This window comes from Panulirus ornatus, chromosome 28, assembly GCF_036320965.1.
Source record: "Panulirus ornatus isolate Po-2019 chromosome 28, ASM3632096v1, whole genome shotgun sequence".
NCBI lineage: Eukaryota > Metazoa > Arthropoda > Malacostraca > Decapoda > Palinuridae > Panulirus > Panulirus ornatus.
In genome coordinates this window covers 4,062,118-4,079,312 of record NC_092251.1, presented here as the reverse complement: position 1 = coordinate 4,079,312, position 17,195 = coordinate 4,062,118, and the positions used below count along the sequence as shown (strand labels likewise).

The 17,195-nt window shown below is 37.0% G+C and overlaps 1 protein-coding gene across 1 annotated transcript; it reads left to right on the top strand.

Moving 5' to 3' along the window:
- The first annotated feature begins 836 nt into the window (after window positions 1-836).
- LOC139757769 (uncharacterized) lies at window positions 837-15,482 on the top strand. The gene is made up of 11 exons (XM_071678550.1): window positions 837-975; window positions 2,038-2,161; window positions 3,434-3,610; window positions 5,597-5,785; window positions 7,434-8,073; window positions 9,242-9,353; window positions 9,438-9,517; window positions 9,950-10,106; window positions 10,557-10,693; window positions 12,537-12,768; window positions 13,465-15,482. The coding sequence occupies exons 2-11, from the start codon at window positions 2,041-2,043 to the stop codon at window positions 13,576-13,578; spliced, it is 1,959 nt and encodes a 652-aa protein (XP_071534651.1). The 5' UTR covers window positions 837-975; window positions 2,038-2,040; the 3' UTR covers window positions 13,579-15,482.
- Window positions 15,483-17,195: the final 1,713 nt, after the last annotated feature.

The following is a 17,195-nucleotide window of genomic DNA, read 5'->3' as shown; positions in this document are numbered from 1 at the left end:
AAGGATTGTGATCATTACACATATAATCCTTCAGTAATTTAAGGTTTCACTTATCACTCGAACACAGGAAATCCTTTTTTTTTCCCCTCCATCAACATACTTGAAGCCTTGATGCTTGATTCAGATTTCACAAGCGTTTTATAGCAAATTGTGGGATTTAAATAACAATGTTTACATCAGTTTTTATTGTTATGAAAACAATATTATGATTTAAACTATACTGCCTTTAACTGGCAATGTTACCACCGTCAGTATAATTCAATCAAGTTTGGCCATGTGCAGCATAGCTGTGTAATTTCAATTTCTCGCTGCCATTTGTGTATCACAAGGAGGCACATTCACACTGATATAGCCTCATGTGTATGACTTTTATTATCCATATTTCGATCTTTCTTTCTGTCATATTGGTTCCTGGGAAATTTGATTTCTCGGGAATCTAGCAGTGTATAATATTGTTATCCAATATAAGCTGATTTTTCAGCTTGTAACATCAGTTGCTGCAATAATAATGATACAAATGATAATTATGATAATGATGATAATAATGACAGTAATAATGATAATGATTAATAATAATATCAATGATAATGTTTCATTTAATGAGAGGTTTGTAGACAAAACTTGTGAGCTTTCTTTCTCCTTGATGCTTGTGTATTCACCATTCAGCAATGTTCAGATACCAATAAACCTAACTGTGACAATGAATTAATGCAAATGTAGTTTATATATGTCCTCAAAGAAATTCTATATGTTATTGAGAAGCGCTAAATACAAAATCTAGCAAGTTTCAAATCAGCTGTGTAGCGGAACTCGTTGAAGGTGGGAGTACTGCGCTTGGCCAGGCCTCAACCAATCAGAACGCGGGACCCACCAGAACTTATGTACCTTCGTCCATTTAAACCAAGCAAGGGAAGGAGACATACATTTAGGAATTGTTTTCCATTTTATATTGGTGTAGACGGTGCTCAATAAGCCGTAAGTATAGTTCTGAACTTGGATAATGAAGCGAAATGTTTGTGTACCGATTTTGTCGATAGATATGACGAAAGTGGGTTTGTATTGAGTACGTAAAGAGAATTTAGATGGGGATTTTAAATGGGAAAGTTTATTACTTTTTCGCATTAAGGTTAAAGAGATATATACTTCCCTAAAGATAGTATTTAGTCAGGAATCCAAGCATACCTTTGGGAAGCTATTATAGGATTCATAAGGAAGTTGAAACCAACATGCCCACGTTTCAACCTTTATTCAAAAAATGTTTTATGTAAGTACGTATTTGTACTGCATGGGAAGGAAATTTCACTCATGGGGACCAAATTTCCTGTTTATTTCGATACTGTGGCTTCTGGTTGTTATATCCTTCCATCTTGAAGACTTTATTACAACTTATAGTACAAAAAATTAATTGCAACTTATAGTACACAAATTACTCATTGCTGTTGCTCTTTTTCTGAACCAAACCTGACCTATAAGATCTTGGTTTCACATCCTTATGCATAGATCAGAGTGGGACAAGTACTCCTTGCAAGCTGTTGGCACACACTTGGCTAAACTCGCCTTCATGCTCTAGAGTTTGCTATGTATCTTCGGTTTTTTTACCCACGTCTCTCAACATTGCTTTCCCACTACCTTCCTCACTAAACCTTACTCCCAAATATGTAAACATCCATATGATCAATCCTTCACCATGCATACTGATATTACAGCATGATCATCTACTTTGGTCTTCCCAGAAAATAATGTAGAATTCTGAATTGTTGAAAATATGGGTTTGCACACTAGAAATTGTCAAATTCTTGACTGTAACACACTTTCTCCATGAGGTGAGGTAAAATGTCTAGTGATATAATTGCACAAGTGTCCTGCATTACACCATAGGCAAGTTTTCAGTGACCAGTATCTTGAAAGCATGGTGCATTTCTTTCAGTCTTCAGTTGTTTATGTATTTTAAATGTTTGCTGGAATTTTGTAGAATATTGATCCGTTAATGTAATCAGGTGTAGAGTACAAAGACAAGCAATATATTTTTTCATGTAGACTATGATGGAGGGTGGGAAGGAGAAGGAAAATTTACACACACAGTCTTCAAGCACTGGCACTGGTCCACGCCAACCCTTCCATCACGCTTCATCCAATCCCATCAAACATTTTGAAATAAATTGTAAGTATATATACCTGTCTTCTCGTTGCATTTGACAGAACTTAGTTTTGCTGCTAAGACTATTATAATTCGTTATTGTAATGTATTTCTGGTGTATAAATAGAAGAGAAACATATAGTGTTAGAATTGTTGAAAAGTTTATGCTGCTGGTAGATGATGACTGCTGAAACTGCAGCCATTGTGTAGCTTCACAGTACTTTCAAGTTCATCTTGTATTTAAAACTATTCCTCAGCTATAAATAGAGAAAGGAAGAGTTTTGATCACTTCTTTCAATTTTTGGCAAATCTGATTCACATGATAATACATACCTGACTGATTGTCATGAACTGTACAGCTACTTGGAGAACATACTTTTCTCAACAGAAAAAATCCCTTCAGTGTCACTGTCATGAAAGGAGAGAAGAGGGGAGAGTTGATAAAGGGATTTAAGAATGGGAAGTTAGATATCCTTGGAAAAGGAGAAATGCTCTTTTTAGATGGCAACAAGTTTATGGTAGGAGGAAAAGGAACAAGAGAACATATTGTGGGAAGGATTGGAACTGAAACTTATTTGGTCAGGATCAGAAGAATGCTATACAGGGTAGCCCTTTTGTTGGCACTGGGAGTTTTGGAGATATTTTAAGATGAAATTGTGTAAATTCTTTAGTGATCTGGGTGGGCTGCAAAATTGGAAAGGAAAATGTTGTATGCAAATAAGAGAAAAAGATTAGGACTGAGTTAAAAACTTTTAGGAGCAGGTAGATGAGTGCAAAGAGAAAATTAAGGGAGGAAGAACTGTGACTAGGTTACGAGAAATTAATGTAAAGTGGGGGATGAGAAAGTCAGTTATTGCATGAGGTTGGGGAGCACTCAGTACAAACGTAAATGTTTGTTCGGGTAGATATCTGTGCTGATTAACAATTGTTTCAAGCAAGTACTTAATTTGGAAAGCTTTTGGAGAGGATATATGGTTGATAGGTGGTAAAAAACTAATGAGGTAGAAGGACATGGTAAGGAGAACAACTAGCATCTTAGAGGGGAAAGTGAAGGAATACATCGAGGAGAGGATTTAGAGTGGAGTGAAACATGATGTGGAAATTTGCCTCTTTTCTTATTTATATACAATTTATCATTAGGATGAAGTCTCATATCTATTTTTCAAGTTTTTTGTAGCTGCTTTGTATATATTTTAAGGGCTGATAACCAAATTGCTTATTAGATGTTTAAACATTGAATACTTTATATAGTGAATTTGTTGGATGTTCTAATCTAGTTTTTTCCATGTTTCTCAGCCTCAAAAACTCTAACTACCAAAATAACAGAGGTCAATCTAACATCATCTGACCCCATAGTGTCTAGCAAACCAAAGTCATCCACTCAGCCAATAAGGGGAATTCCTTTGCCACGAAAGCCACTCAGTGATGACACTAACCAACAGAGGTCTAAATTGGACAAGCCTTCTGTTAAAGGTATTCTTACTATAATATATATTTGTTGTGAATCTGATTCCTTCCCCGTGTTTTATACATGTATGAAAATAGGAGGAAAAGTACTGTTACTAAGGTGGGAAAGTTAAGATTTTATCTAATTTGCACCTTCAGTTATTTTGGAGGCTCATCTGCCTCTTTTCCTCAATTTGCAACCAAGCTTTTCCAACCAAAACCTGGTTGGTTCACTATATCTGAAGATTATCATCTAACCTCTCCTCTTCCCTCATTGCATGTGAATTTACCATCATCTTTCCATGTATTTCATATCTTGTTTTCATAAAGCTTCTTCAGACTTATACCCAAGTCTCCATCAGGAGTGATCACATATCTGACCAGGTGCCTCTCCTGGCACATCTACCTCCAAAGGTCTCTCTTAGCGTGCCTGTCTGTTAGTACATAATCCAGTGATGCCTGCTCACCAGTAACAACTTTCACTCAAATATTCTTGAATATGTCTATCTTTTAAAACTAGGTATTTCCAGTCATCAGTTCTTTTTTTCAGCTTACAACTCTTACCAGCTGTTCACAATTTTCCTTCACACTGGGTGTGCCATGCACCCCCTTCAACTGTTACATCACCCACTCTTGCATTTAGATTATCACTACTACAATGTCCATTTCATCAAAGTTACTGATGCACACCCTCAGCTCTTCCCAAAACACTTGTCTCCCTTCCTCATTCCTCTCACAACTAGATGCATGAACCTAAACAGTGTCCATCCTTTTGTAACCCACTTGCCATTCTCACCCTTATCAATGAGGGGCTCATTTCTCTTGCACTTTTTTTTTTTTTTTTTCGCAACTATATCAGCAGAATGCCACCCTGTCCTTTGCTCTTTCCCTCAAACTAACCCCAGACTTTACCTCGAGGACATTCCCAAACCATTCTTCCTCCTCCTCCTTGAGCTTTGATTCACTCATAGCCAGGACATCCAAATTTGTGGTTGAGAGAGCAAAAGAGGGCTTGTTGAAATGGTTTGGATATATTGAGAGAATGCGAGGAAAGATTGACAAAGAGGATATTTGTTTCAGAGGTGGAGGGAATAAGGAGAAGTGGGAGACCAAATTGCAGGTTGAGGGATGAAGTGAAAAAGATTTTGAGCGATCAGGGCCTGAACATATAGGAGGGTGAGAGGCGTGCAAGAAATAGTGAATTGGAATGATGTGGTGTACCTGGGTCAATGTGCTGTCAATGGACTGAACCAGGGCATGTGAAGTGTCTGGGGTAAACCATGGAAAGGTCTGTGGGGCCTGGATGTGGATAAGGAGCTGTGGTTTCGGTGCATTACACATGACAGCTAGAGACTGAGTGTGAACAAATATGGCCTTTTTTGTTTGTTTTCCACACAAGTTCCACAATCATGAGCCCAATCTTGTTAAACTTAGTTATGCTGTATGCACTAACTATCTCCTGAACCATCTTATTACATTCATCCAGCATCCATATACTGTAAGAGTACTGCTGTACATCTTTTTTAAAAAGTTTCTTAATAGTGTGTCCTCTGGTTGGTCTGTCTCTACATCTCTCAAAAGAACTCTTCACTGTCTGCATTATAAGGCTGTTTTTAAAATCTTAAAAAGGTTCTGATCAGGTGACCACTAACTCCTCTCTCCCAAGCTGGGCAAATTTAAAGCCTCCAGCCTTTCCGAGTAACTCAGCTCTCATGATTCTGGAACCATTTTTGTTGCCCCCTCGGGACCTTCTCTATAAGCTCATTGTACTTCTTTAGATGCAGTGACGATACTTAAGAAGCATACTCTAGTTTTAACCTTATGTAGGACATGAGCTGTTTGCTGGATATATCCTTATTCATATTCTTGTAAAGCTGCTTTAATATTTTCCAACAGATAGATTGTGCACACTTAGATTTAGATAAATCATGTTTGTTTTCTGTTATAGTACTGGCAGTGTTTAACATTGCCCAGTTGAGTGTACTAAGCATGAATAAGAACTTTATATTGCAGTTTCCAAACCCCCATTGGACAAACCACAAGCAATCAAACTGTACACAAGAGGAACTGGAGGAACTACAATTCATTGTGCCCCCACCAAGCCAGATGGTCGCCCACAGCCACGCAGTAAAGCCATAGTTCCCAGGCTGCCGTTTAAAGAAAAGGTTTCATCTGGAGACAAGAATAACACAGTATCATCAGGTGCTATATGTGATCCATATCTATTCATGTTATTGATGTAAGGCAATATGTAGATGAAAAGCTACACTAGGAAACCTATGCAACTCCAATTATGCCCTTAATATGCCATATCACTGCCTCTCATATTCAAATCCCCTTACATGAAAATTGTCAAAGTACTTCCTCATCTCCTCATAAAAAAGGAAAAACTTTCTTGATTCCTCTCACTACCAAGGCCACAAGCACTGGCAAACACCTACTTCTTATAGTCTACTTTCATTCTAACCTACATCGTTTAGAATCCTCTTCCATATACTGATAATCAGAGTCCCTCATCTCGTCCATAAGAGCCACTCCTTTCTCCATTCTTGCCTTTACATTAACTCCAGACTTTATCCCCCTGACAAGTGTTACTAGACTTTGCTTGAGGTGACACTGCAAGTAAAGTCACCTTTGGCAAGGCTGTATTAATATCAGCTGATGAAACAATTCAATTTCATCAACAATCTTACTTCAAAGGAGTCCATTCTGTCCCTGCTTCTTGGTGTTGCTCAGTCTTGAGCCTTAGGGGTCTCCCAGAAAAAGGATCCCAGTATAACGCAAGGACTTTCACAAAGCACACGTCTGGTTATTTTTTCTTTCATACTATTCGCCATTTCCCGCGTTAGCAAGGTAGCGTTAAAAACAGAGGACTGGACCTTTGAGGGAATATCCTCACCTGGCCCCCTTCTCTGTTCCTTTTTTTGAAAAAAAAAAAAAAAAAGAGAAAGGGGAGGATTTCCAGCCCCCCGCTCCCTTCCCTTTTAGTCGCCTTCTGCGACACACAGGGAATACGTGGGAAGTATTCTTTCACCTTCCTTTCAACTTAGTTTCACTGAATTGGAATATCCAGGGTTTTTTCACTCAGAAGTTGCACCAATATCTCCCTTGTAATTCTTCAAGGAGTAATTCTTACTTGACTCGTCTGTTTTTGGGAAGATTTAACTCTAGGAGGGGAGAATTCCTATCCCCTGGTCCTGCCCATTTAGTTTCCTTAACAGTATACAAGAGATGTGGGTAGTATTCTTACTCTCCATTCTCAGACATAGTAAACAATGCAACGTTTAAGCAACTTTTTGTTGTGGCAGTGTAATGTTTAAATATAAAGTAAAAGAAAAATTGATTCAGTGTGGTGTGATAAATTTGTTGTGGCAGTGTAATGTTTAAATGTAAAGTAAAAGAAAAATTGATTCAGTGAATGTATGAAAGTTATTAGAGCAGGGGAAAAGTAAGACAATACTCACAGTTACCCATGCAGAATATGGTTTTTGTTCAGTGATTCTGAAACTGGGAAACAGAAGAAAGGAAAAGATATAAATCTTTTTAGTTGTAACAGGACCCAAATAGTTTGGTAGTTGAAAAGTATTGTTCAGTAGCACTGAAATGGCAAGGAAAAGCTGTGAGACAAAATCAGAGAAAAAATAGTTTTTTATCTGTTTCTGTATACTTTGTCAAATTCCCTTTATGTTATGGGATTATCCTTTTAGTCATTCTCTCTCAGTAGTTGAAGTGATCTGTATATGTTAATTTGGAAATATGAAAAATTTAATGTGATTAGTGGTAAAGCATGTAGTATGCTTTGTATCAGGAGTTTCTCAAAAAATATTGATAAGTATTTATGTATGTACAGGTGAAGGAGTGTCTCGACAGATAATCAAAGCCACCACATCAGTGGTATCCACCAATACTACCAGCCAGCATAAGGCTGTCGGTGAACTACATCCTTTGACAGCCAAAGAACAAATAAAAACAAGTCCAGCCAACACATACAATAGTACAGTTACAACTAGTCATTCACAGATACCCGTTACATGTCCTAGTCTCCCACACATTTCCACAGTTGCAGATATTCATGAAAAATGTATATCTACAAAGCCTCTAGAAAAATACACAACTGTGAATTTTCCTAAAACAGACACTACAGTAAAATCTGAACAATACCAACCTCACCACATGCCTACAAACTCTGTAAGTGTACACCCTCAGACACCAGCAGCAAATGATGTTTTTAAAACTGATATACAACCTAATGAGACTGCTAAAGACACAAATACATTAAAGGACGTAGTATTGAAGGAATCTGCGGTTATTCCTAAGTCAAAAAATGCAAAAGTTATGGAGGGACCTGTTGATAACCTTGTTGCAAGTTCAGTAAAGGCAGTATCTCAGGAAGAATCTGCAAGAAACCCCAAAGCCAAAACAGAAATTACTTATACTGAAAGTGAAGGTTCAGAGCCTGACAAGACTGAACAAAGTGCTACTGGTTCAAGGTATGTACAAAAGACTGTGAATGTTATGTTGTATTATCAGTAGTTATGAGGTAGTATATAAATATTCTTTGGCTATTTTAACCCCAAACTTTAACATATATCATTTGCTGGTTTACTACAACTGTGACATATATCATTTGATAGTTTAGTCAACTTTGACATTTCATTGTGGTGGTTTACTATCATCTGTGACATCATATGAGACAAGATTTCCATGTCAATTTGGAACTGCTCACCAAGTGTGGACTTGAACACTCCAGGCCATTTCAGCACTCCCTGCTAAGCTTTCTAAAATCTTTTCTCATGCATCTCCCTCTCATTATCTTTCCCTACTCATTCCACCCTCCTCACACCACATATTGTTCTCACTTACTTAGTTTTCAATACATCCACTCTCTTTAAGATTAGGACCCATGAATTGTATCCATATAGCACTGTCATTACAAATACCCATCTTTCCCCTCAGAAGCAGGACCTTTTTCCACATGCTATTCACCACACTAAGACCTTTGCCCCAAACCCACCCACTGGTTCACATGAGCCCCCATACTTCCATGTGCTACCATGTCCAGTCTTGTTTATGTAAAATACCTGACTTCAAGTTCTCTCCGGTAAAACATGCACTCAAACCAAACTGTCTCCCTCCCAGGCTAAACTTCATTTCCTTTTATTTGTATTAACTCTCCAAGATTTCCTTTCGTATAGAGGATAAAGATATATGGATCTAGGATTAGTGTATCTGAGTTTGGTTGAGGGTACAAGAGCATGTACACTTCAAGAGAGATAGGCATAAGAAATGCTTATACAGTTGAAGGCTAAGGTTATTTCGAAATAGGATGCTAGGGGAATGATAGTTATAGTGGAGTTATTTTTTTGTCAAAGGTTAGGAGGAGGAATGTTGCCATTGTTCTGACAATTCAGATTGTGTATAGAGTAAATTTGTGGATAATGTAAATGGAGACAGAGCAGGAGATAATAGTATACATTTTCACAAAATAATTTAAATCTTGCCTTACCTGTCAAACAAAGGATGTGGGGAGAAGCTGACACTGAATGAAAAGTTTATTGTAGTATAAAATCATTGCATTTCTATTATCATTCTGTAAATATTTTTAGTCTTTAGTTGCTTTGGATACCAAATAACTTAGAAATAACTTTATGCCCACAGGAAGAAGTGGACATTGGATGATTTTGAGATTGGTCGTCCATTAGGCAAGGGCAAGTTTGGTAATGTTTATCTAGCAAGAGAGAAGAAATCCCATATGATATTAGCATTAAAGGTAAGATGCATGCCAAATTGTATATGTATCCCTTGTTTTGCGAACATGATATAGCATTAGAAAGATAATTTGTCATTCTTTCAGGTTCTGTTCAAGTCTGTCCTGACAAAAGCTGGTATAAACCATCAAGTGCGCAGGGAAACTGAAATTCAGTCACACCTCAGGTGAGTTGGAGTACATCCAAAATGTGTTTTAGGTTTATATGTAGTGTGGTATTACTTAGTACTTACTCCAAAATTTTTTTTACTTAACGGCAGGGTTAGCATGAAGTGTTCTAGAATGTTTGGTTCTGATGCCATGGGGCTTGTAAGAGAGTTGGATTTTGGTTTGCTTCGTTTAAGAAACAGATTTTCATGAGGTTTAGATATTAGTGAGGGGTACTGGGGTTGTAAAAAGAAGGGAGTATGGTAAGGAGATGTTCAGAAAGGGCATTATGTTGGGATTGTTTTGTAGCTAGAAGTGGTTGATGTCTATATTTAGAATGTTATTAGGTGGAGCTGTTTTGTGGAAGTAAGTAACAGGGGAATTCAAGTATTCTGTTCCATAGCTTTTTAGAATAAGACTATGGTAAAATTGGTACATACATTTTATTTCAGGCATCCAAATATCCTTCGTATGTATGGATACTTCCATTGTGAGAAGCGAGTATATCTCATCTTGGAATATGCACGTTATGGTGAGCTATATAAAGTTTTGTGCTCTCAGCCCAACAAGCGCTTCAGTGAGCATCAGGCTGCAAATTACATAGTTCAGGTAATGTACTGTAAATGTTATTCATTCAAAATATTGTATGCCTGAAAACACTGTAAAACTAAGACTTGTGTTGAGTAATGATAGATGGAGATGAGGCTTTCAGTTTTGCAAATCCAAGAATTGTTATCGGGGGAGACCTAATGAGCTAGTACTAAAGATTTAGGGAGTAATTGTGTGGAAGCTTATGAATTTGAAAGATGTAGAGAATGCAAAGAATGCCAACAGCAACAGACAGCTGGATCTTTTTGACTTTGTTCTTCTTTAGTGCATAGCAAAAGGTGTGCTAGGTTAAAGAGAAAGTTTTGAAAATGTATGTATGACAGAGTAGGCTTATGGTATGGATATGATGTAATTTTCATTGCAGGCATGGGATAGTTTGGAATTCCATCTAGTCATGGCCATATATAGTAACTAACATTTATGCAGCTGGATTCTTTTCCCCCCCTACAGCTAGTTAGTGCACTGAAGTTTCTCCACTTCAAAAAGGTTATTCACCGTGACATCAAGCCAGAAAATATTTTGATTGCAGCAGATGGTCTGTTGAAGATTGCAGACTTTGGTTGGTCAGTTCACTCACCAAATGAAAGGTTAGTGCCTGACATAATGATTCTTCTAAAACTTGATGATACTATAATTGTACAGCTGTTTGAGATGGATATACTTCTTAAATCTTCAAATCAGTTATAGCAGAATAGTCTTCACCATGTCATCACCATCTTAGTGCCACTTGCACCACCACTACTACCAACAGATTATCAACACTATTATTAGTCATAGCCACAGTCATTATCACCACCATCACTAATACACATAATCATTGCTTTAAATGGAAGATGCATTCCTGGGAAGCATGATTTAGTGGAATAGTCACTTAGCGGAATCCGTTTTAGCATAGGATATGTTATTACAGATAATGACGATACACCTTTCTCTTCTCTTTCGCTGGCAACTTATGTTTCTCATCCCACAACTCGCTATCCTTTCTTGAATACTCCTATCTCGCCTTCTATTTGCCACACACTTCACCCAAACATGTAAAGAGTACTTCCCTAACTGCCTTCCATTCTTTGTCCAGTTCCCAAGTTTTACTTACTTTCATCTTATACCATTCTTACTTAGTCTTTCTTAGAATCTGCTTCTTTTCCCAGTTCGCTCTATTCCCACCCATGTCATTTCTTCTCTTCTTTAATCCACTACAAACTTTCACACTCACCTCCTCCAAGAAATGGTCAGGTATTCCATCAGCTGTTCTTTACAGCACATTATCCCTGTCTCTCTTTTACATGCTTATCATTTAATGGGCAATCCAATAAACCCACTCACCATTAAACCTGCTCACCCAAGCATATTTATTTTAAGAATTATTTTTTAAACCAAGTATTCTATATCAATAGTCCTTTTTTTCAAAGCACAGCTCCATAAGCTGTTCACCATTTTCATTTACACCAGGTATCATAAGTACCCTAGTTATACCCTTAACTAACACATCTTATACTCTTACATTCAAGTTTTCTTCCACTGTTATTTGATCCCTTGCATTAAAATTGCTGCTGCATTCAGCTCCCAAAACACTCCACACTTCTGTTAATAACAGATACATAAACACTGGTAATCACTCACTTCTCATACTCCAGCTTTATTCTCACCCATATCAGTCTTTACACTAACACATTCCCACATCACTTCCTCATGCTAACCCAGTACTTTACACCTTGGTACCAAACCATTTTTCCCCTCTTACCACTTCCCAGAGTTTATTTTCATGAGAACCAAAACATTAAAGTTCCTTTTCCTAGATATAACCTTTCTCACTACTCTCATCCCGGCTACATCCAAGCACATTGAAACATCCAAGCCTGACCCTTCAAGGAGGACGAGCAACCTGCCTGCATTTCACTCCTTCTTTTCACACTTTTAGAAACTGAAATACAAGACTTATGCTTCTGCAATCCACAATATGCAGGAGATATGAGACAGGAAGTTTACGAAGTGTATGATAATACAATTAAAACGATGTGAGAGGAAGATTACTCATGACATGGGGAGATGAGTGGAAGAGTATTGGAGGAAAAGAAATATGGAGGAATGTGAGGGAGGCATGTGAGGACAGGGTTATATACAGAGACTTGTTGTGGCCAACCCCCCCTTGATGGGAGTTCCAGGAGAAATGTGCATCATAGATTACTTTTGTTATTATTATACTTGATCGCTGTTTCTCATAACAGTGAGGTAGCACCAGGAAACAGACGAAGAAAGACCCATCCTCTTGTATACACACATATATACATGAATATACATATACATATCAACATTCACATATACATACACAGACATATACATATATACATGCACATAATCATACTTGGTAGGTAGATAAATAGTCTCACCCCTATTCCCTGTATTAAATTATATTCCTTCATATAATGACAGGAGGACAACTCTTTGTGGCACCTTGGATTACTTACCACCTGAGATGATTGAAGGTCGAAAGTATGATGAGAAAGTTGACATTTGGTCCTTGGGAGTTTTGTGTTATGAATTTATTTGTGGAAAACCATCCTTTGAAGCTGCATCACAGTCAGAGACCTTCAGAAGGATTGCTAGAATTGATATAAGATTCCCTAGTTTCTTCTCTAAAGAGGTTCAGGACTTGATATGCAAGGTAAGACTTTCATAAACACCTTTTGTACAGGAAAATTTAGCTTATTGAGTCATATCTCCTGTCCCTTCCTTAATTCAGCTTTACAATCTTCCTTATGGACCTTGGTATTCCCATGTCTTGAGTATAAGTGGGAAATTACCTTTTATTCAATCAAGGTTTAAAGGAAGATCCTGCATGTACCATGTTTGATTCTTGAAAAGAAAATTTTAGTTGATTGAAAACAATTTTCTCTGCCAGGGATATCTGTGTGAGGAAGCCCTGAGCACAATGAAAGGGGTCCTTACTCCACAAATGTGATTTGTAATGCCATTTTGCCCTCACTTGTAAGACCTCATTTGGTGGGGTTTGTGCAGTAAGCAGCCTCAGCTCTACAGGACTTCTTCATATGATTAGGGATCCTTGACACTCGCAGTAATGGGAGGTGTTGTATGTAATATTAAATATTAAAAATAGGATTTGTTCAGAGCTTTTATGAATGATTTGTGATGAGGTGCAATGTAATCATGTATGTTATGAATGGAGTTTGGTTTTACTTGATTCAGTTCATTGTAGAGGGTGAAAAATTAAGAAACATAAAAGATAATGTTTAAGCTACGTGCTCCAAATCTACACTAAATATGGAAGCAAAGATAGTAATAATTTTTTTGTGTTTACTCGTATATTTTTTAGATAATGATTTAGGATTTTGTATGACAGCTACTGCGCTACAACCCTAAAGAGCGTCTAAGTCTAGATGGAATTATGGAGCATCCTTGGATCAAGAGGCACTACAACCCTGATGTCCCTCCTCCAAATCCTTGTGCCAAGTAGAAAACATAGTAGTGCTATCATATGCCCATTGCCAAGGAACACTGCCTTTACGTCCACCTCTTTCTCTGGATTTCATCACCTGAAACACTTGAAAGCTACTGCTTAAGCCACAGTCTTGATTGCAGTCTGGGGAATAAGTTGTGTCTAGTGCTAATTGTGGGCAGTAATAAGAACAACTCTTTATCACCTGTATACTAAGTACTGCTCTTCCATTATTATGATGGTTTAAGTATAGCAAGTCAAATATCTTTTATTTTCATTCATATGTGACCATGATGAAATTGCTTCAAAGACCGTATGAATTTTGTGTTCATATTTTCGTTTCATAATGTTACTTCCACTTTAAAATGAATAAACTCAATTTTGCATTGTAATTCATTATTTTTAAGGAAATCATATACATTGATGATTGCATGAGAGACAGGCTATTATTATTTCTTTGTTATTGGCCATTATTAGGTCGTAGTTAGGTATAGATCAAGCAAATTTTTCATCTGCATATGGTTCATTTTTGTTGCTTTCTGTGAAGTCTGAAATAATTAAATGTATTAATATAAAATGTTGTTTATTTCATTATTGCAGTGTATGTATGTTTATCCAGGTACTGCCAGTAGTAAGAAAACTTTTAAGTTTATGAAATATTTGTGAATATGATTCCTAAGGGTAAACTAGCAGCAGTATTTAGGTACAGGCTTGATATATCAGTAACACATGAATAGATTATATATTGCTGAGAATATACTAGTAACTAGCATAAACCTAATCTTTAGTTTATTTGGTTTACATGTATTTATATACTGTACCATCATGTTAATATTGTGTATTAATGTGGTATTGTTACATTTGTAGTAACTGACAAGTTTTATAACATCTTTCACAAGACAGAATGAATACCGTTTGTAGCGGTCTCTGTCCTTACATCTCTTGAGGTCATCTTGAAGCCTTTACTTTGGGAAACATAATGTAGACTTGACACTAAGTAGTCAAGTGTAACTTTCTTGTCAGTTGCAGATTTTCAATGACAATTATATCACACCATTTGGCCTATGTAGATCACCCTTGACAGAATTATTGCTTATGCTTGTATAACTCAAAGGACAATTGGCTGTTGGACTAAAAGCTGTATTTACTGTCAGTTGTTCATATGTCTTAGTGAAGTGTACACTAATGTTGCTCTTTAGCTCTCAAAAGACTGCCACCTTATGACCATAAGGGAATTGGAATATTTGTGAAAAAAATTGAAGGGATATAGTGTTTAGCTTGAATGACTGGTGGGATTTAATTTCTTGAGTGATAAGCAAATTCTTCTCGTATATAAAGGCTTAAGGTTTTTTAACGGTGAATTTTTAACTGCCATTGTTATTCTATCATCAACATTTGAAGGTGAGGAAAAAGTCAGGATCCAAAATGATAAAGATTCTGCATATGCTTTACAGAAAAAGATGCATTTAATATAGAGAAAATATGATGTGGAGTTAATTAGCTGTCTTGTATTAGTATTTGGTCATCATTTTTTGCATTATACTCTGAGAAATGTTAAGTTATTTGAAATATACATATGGGAAATAGACAGTACTGTATTAATCTCCCATAAGTATTGGAGAAAACAAGGCTACAATAGTCATATCTAATGTCTTGAGTTTTAATTTAATACAACTTTTGTTTTGTGTGCTTGGTTAATCTGCAGTGTACTGCAGAGAAAACACTAATTTTCATTAGTTTTATCTGTGATATATATTCTAATATTGCTCTGCTTTGTGAATTTTTACTTCAGGCATCCTTAATAAGGAGTCTTTTGTTGAATATCAAAGTCAGGGAATCTACATTTTATAACTGCATGACATGCACCTGTATCTGAGTGATTTTGGAATCTGTAATAAACATTCGGTGATTATTTTACCTTTCCAATTTTTTTTTTATCAAAATTGTACAAGGACAAGATACTATTTTTAAACCTATTTCCATTACTATAGAGCTATAATTTCGTTAAGTTTACCTGGTAAGTTGTATGGCAGGGTAGTGATTGAGAGGATGGGTAGGAGCAGTGTGGTTTCAGAAGTGATAGAGTTTTTGTGAATCGGATGTTTGCTTTAAAGAATGTCTTTGAGAAATACGTAGAGGAACGGATGGCTTTGTATATGGCATTTATGGATCTGGAAAAAGCAAATGATAAGGTTGATAGAGATGCCGTATGGAAGGTCTTGAGAGTGTACAAAAAGCCAGAAGAGGGGAGACGTTTTTATCAAGGGTGTAAGGCATGTGTACAAGTAGGAGGAGAGGAGAGTGAACGGTTCCAAGTGAAGGTTGGTCTGTGGCAGGGGTTATGTAATATTGCCATGGTAGTTTGATGTGTTTATGGATGGGGAGGTGAGGAAGGTAAATGTTAGAGAGAGGGGTGAGTATGCTTTCTGTCGGGGAGGAGATGGTCTAGGAAGCACATTAGTTCTTGTTTGTTGATGATACAGCACTGGTGTCTGATTTGAACTGCAAATCAGTTGTTTGCTGATAATACAGCACTGGTAACAGATTTGTGTGAGAAACTACAAAAGTTGGTGACTGGGTTTGGATGTGTGTTTGAAAGGAGGATGTTGAGTAAACGTGAATGAAAGCATGGCTATTAGGTTTAGTAGGGTTGAGGGACAGGTTAGTTGGGGTTTGAAGTTTGAATGGAGAAAAATTGGAGGACATGAAGTGTTTTAGATACCTGGGAGTGGACTTGGCAGCTAATGTCACCATGGAAATTGAAGCTAGTCATGGGGCTGGGTGAGGGAGCAAAGGTTCAGTGAGCACTAAAGTATGTGTGGAAAGAAAGATTATCTGGGAGGGCAAAAATTGTTATATTTGAAGGTATAGTGGTTCCAACAATAGTATATGGATGCAAGGCATAGGGTACAGATATGGCTGTGTAGAGGAGGGTGGATGTATTTGAAATGAAATGTTTGAGGACAATATTTGCTAGAGTTCAGCATTTATGGAGAGACTTTTGCCATGGCCACCTCTTTGAGGGAGTTCCTCAAGTGAATGGGCATCAGAGATGTAGATAGATTACAATGTGATGTTAGGTGGTTTAACTGGCTAAGTAATGAAAGAGTCTGAGGGATGGGTGGTAATAAAATGTATGTGGTTGTCAGACCTGAAGAAGATGTGCTGAAATAGTTTGGAAATATGGTGAGAACGAGTAAGGAAAGGTTGACAAAAAGGACATAGGTGTAAGAAATGGAGGGAACTGAATGACCAAATTGGGGATGGAAGGATGGCACAAAGATTTTGAGTGATTGGTTTCTGAAGCCAGCATTTCAGAATAATAGATTAGATATAAAAGCAAAAAGTAGAACCCCAAGTTCATGTTGGTATTATATGGATCATTTTGATATGTGTTTTCATAGTCATAGAGTCGGCACCATTTTATCTGCATTCCCATTACAATTTGTATAAACAGTTTCCTCTAAAACTGTGAGCAAAAGTTGTGAGAATCCCTCATGCCTTTTTTTTTTGGAGAAATTACATATTTATATAATATATTTGACTGTTGGTTATCAAAATTGATTAAAGATGAAATTTTTGTGGCAGATGCATATTAGCATTGCACATTACATTCAATGGTTGGTTTTCAAAAT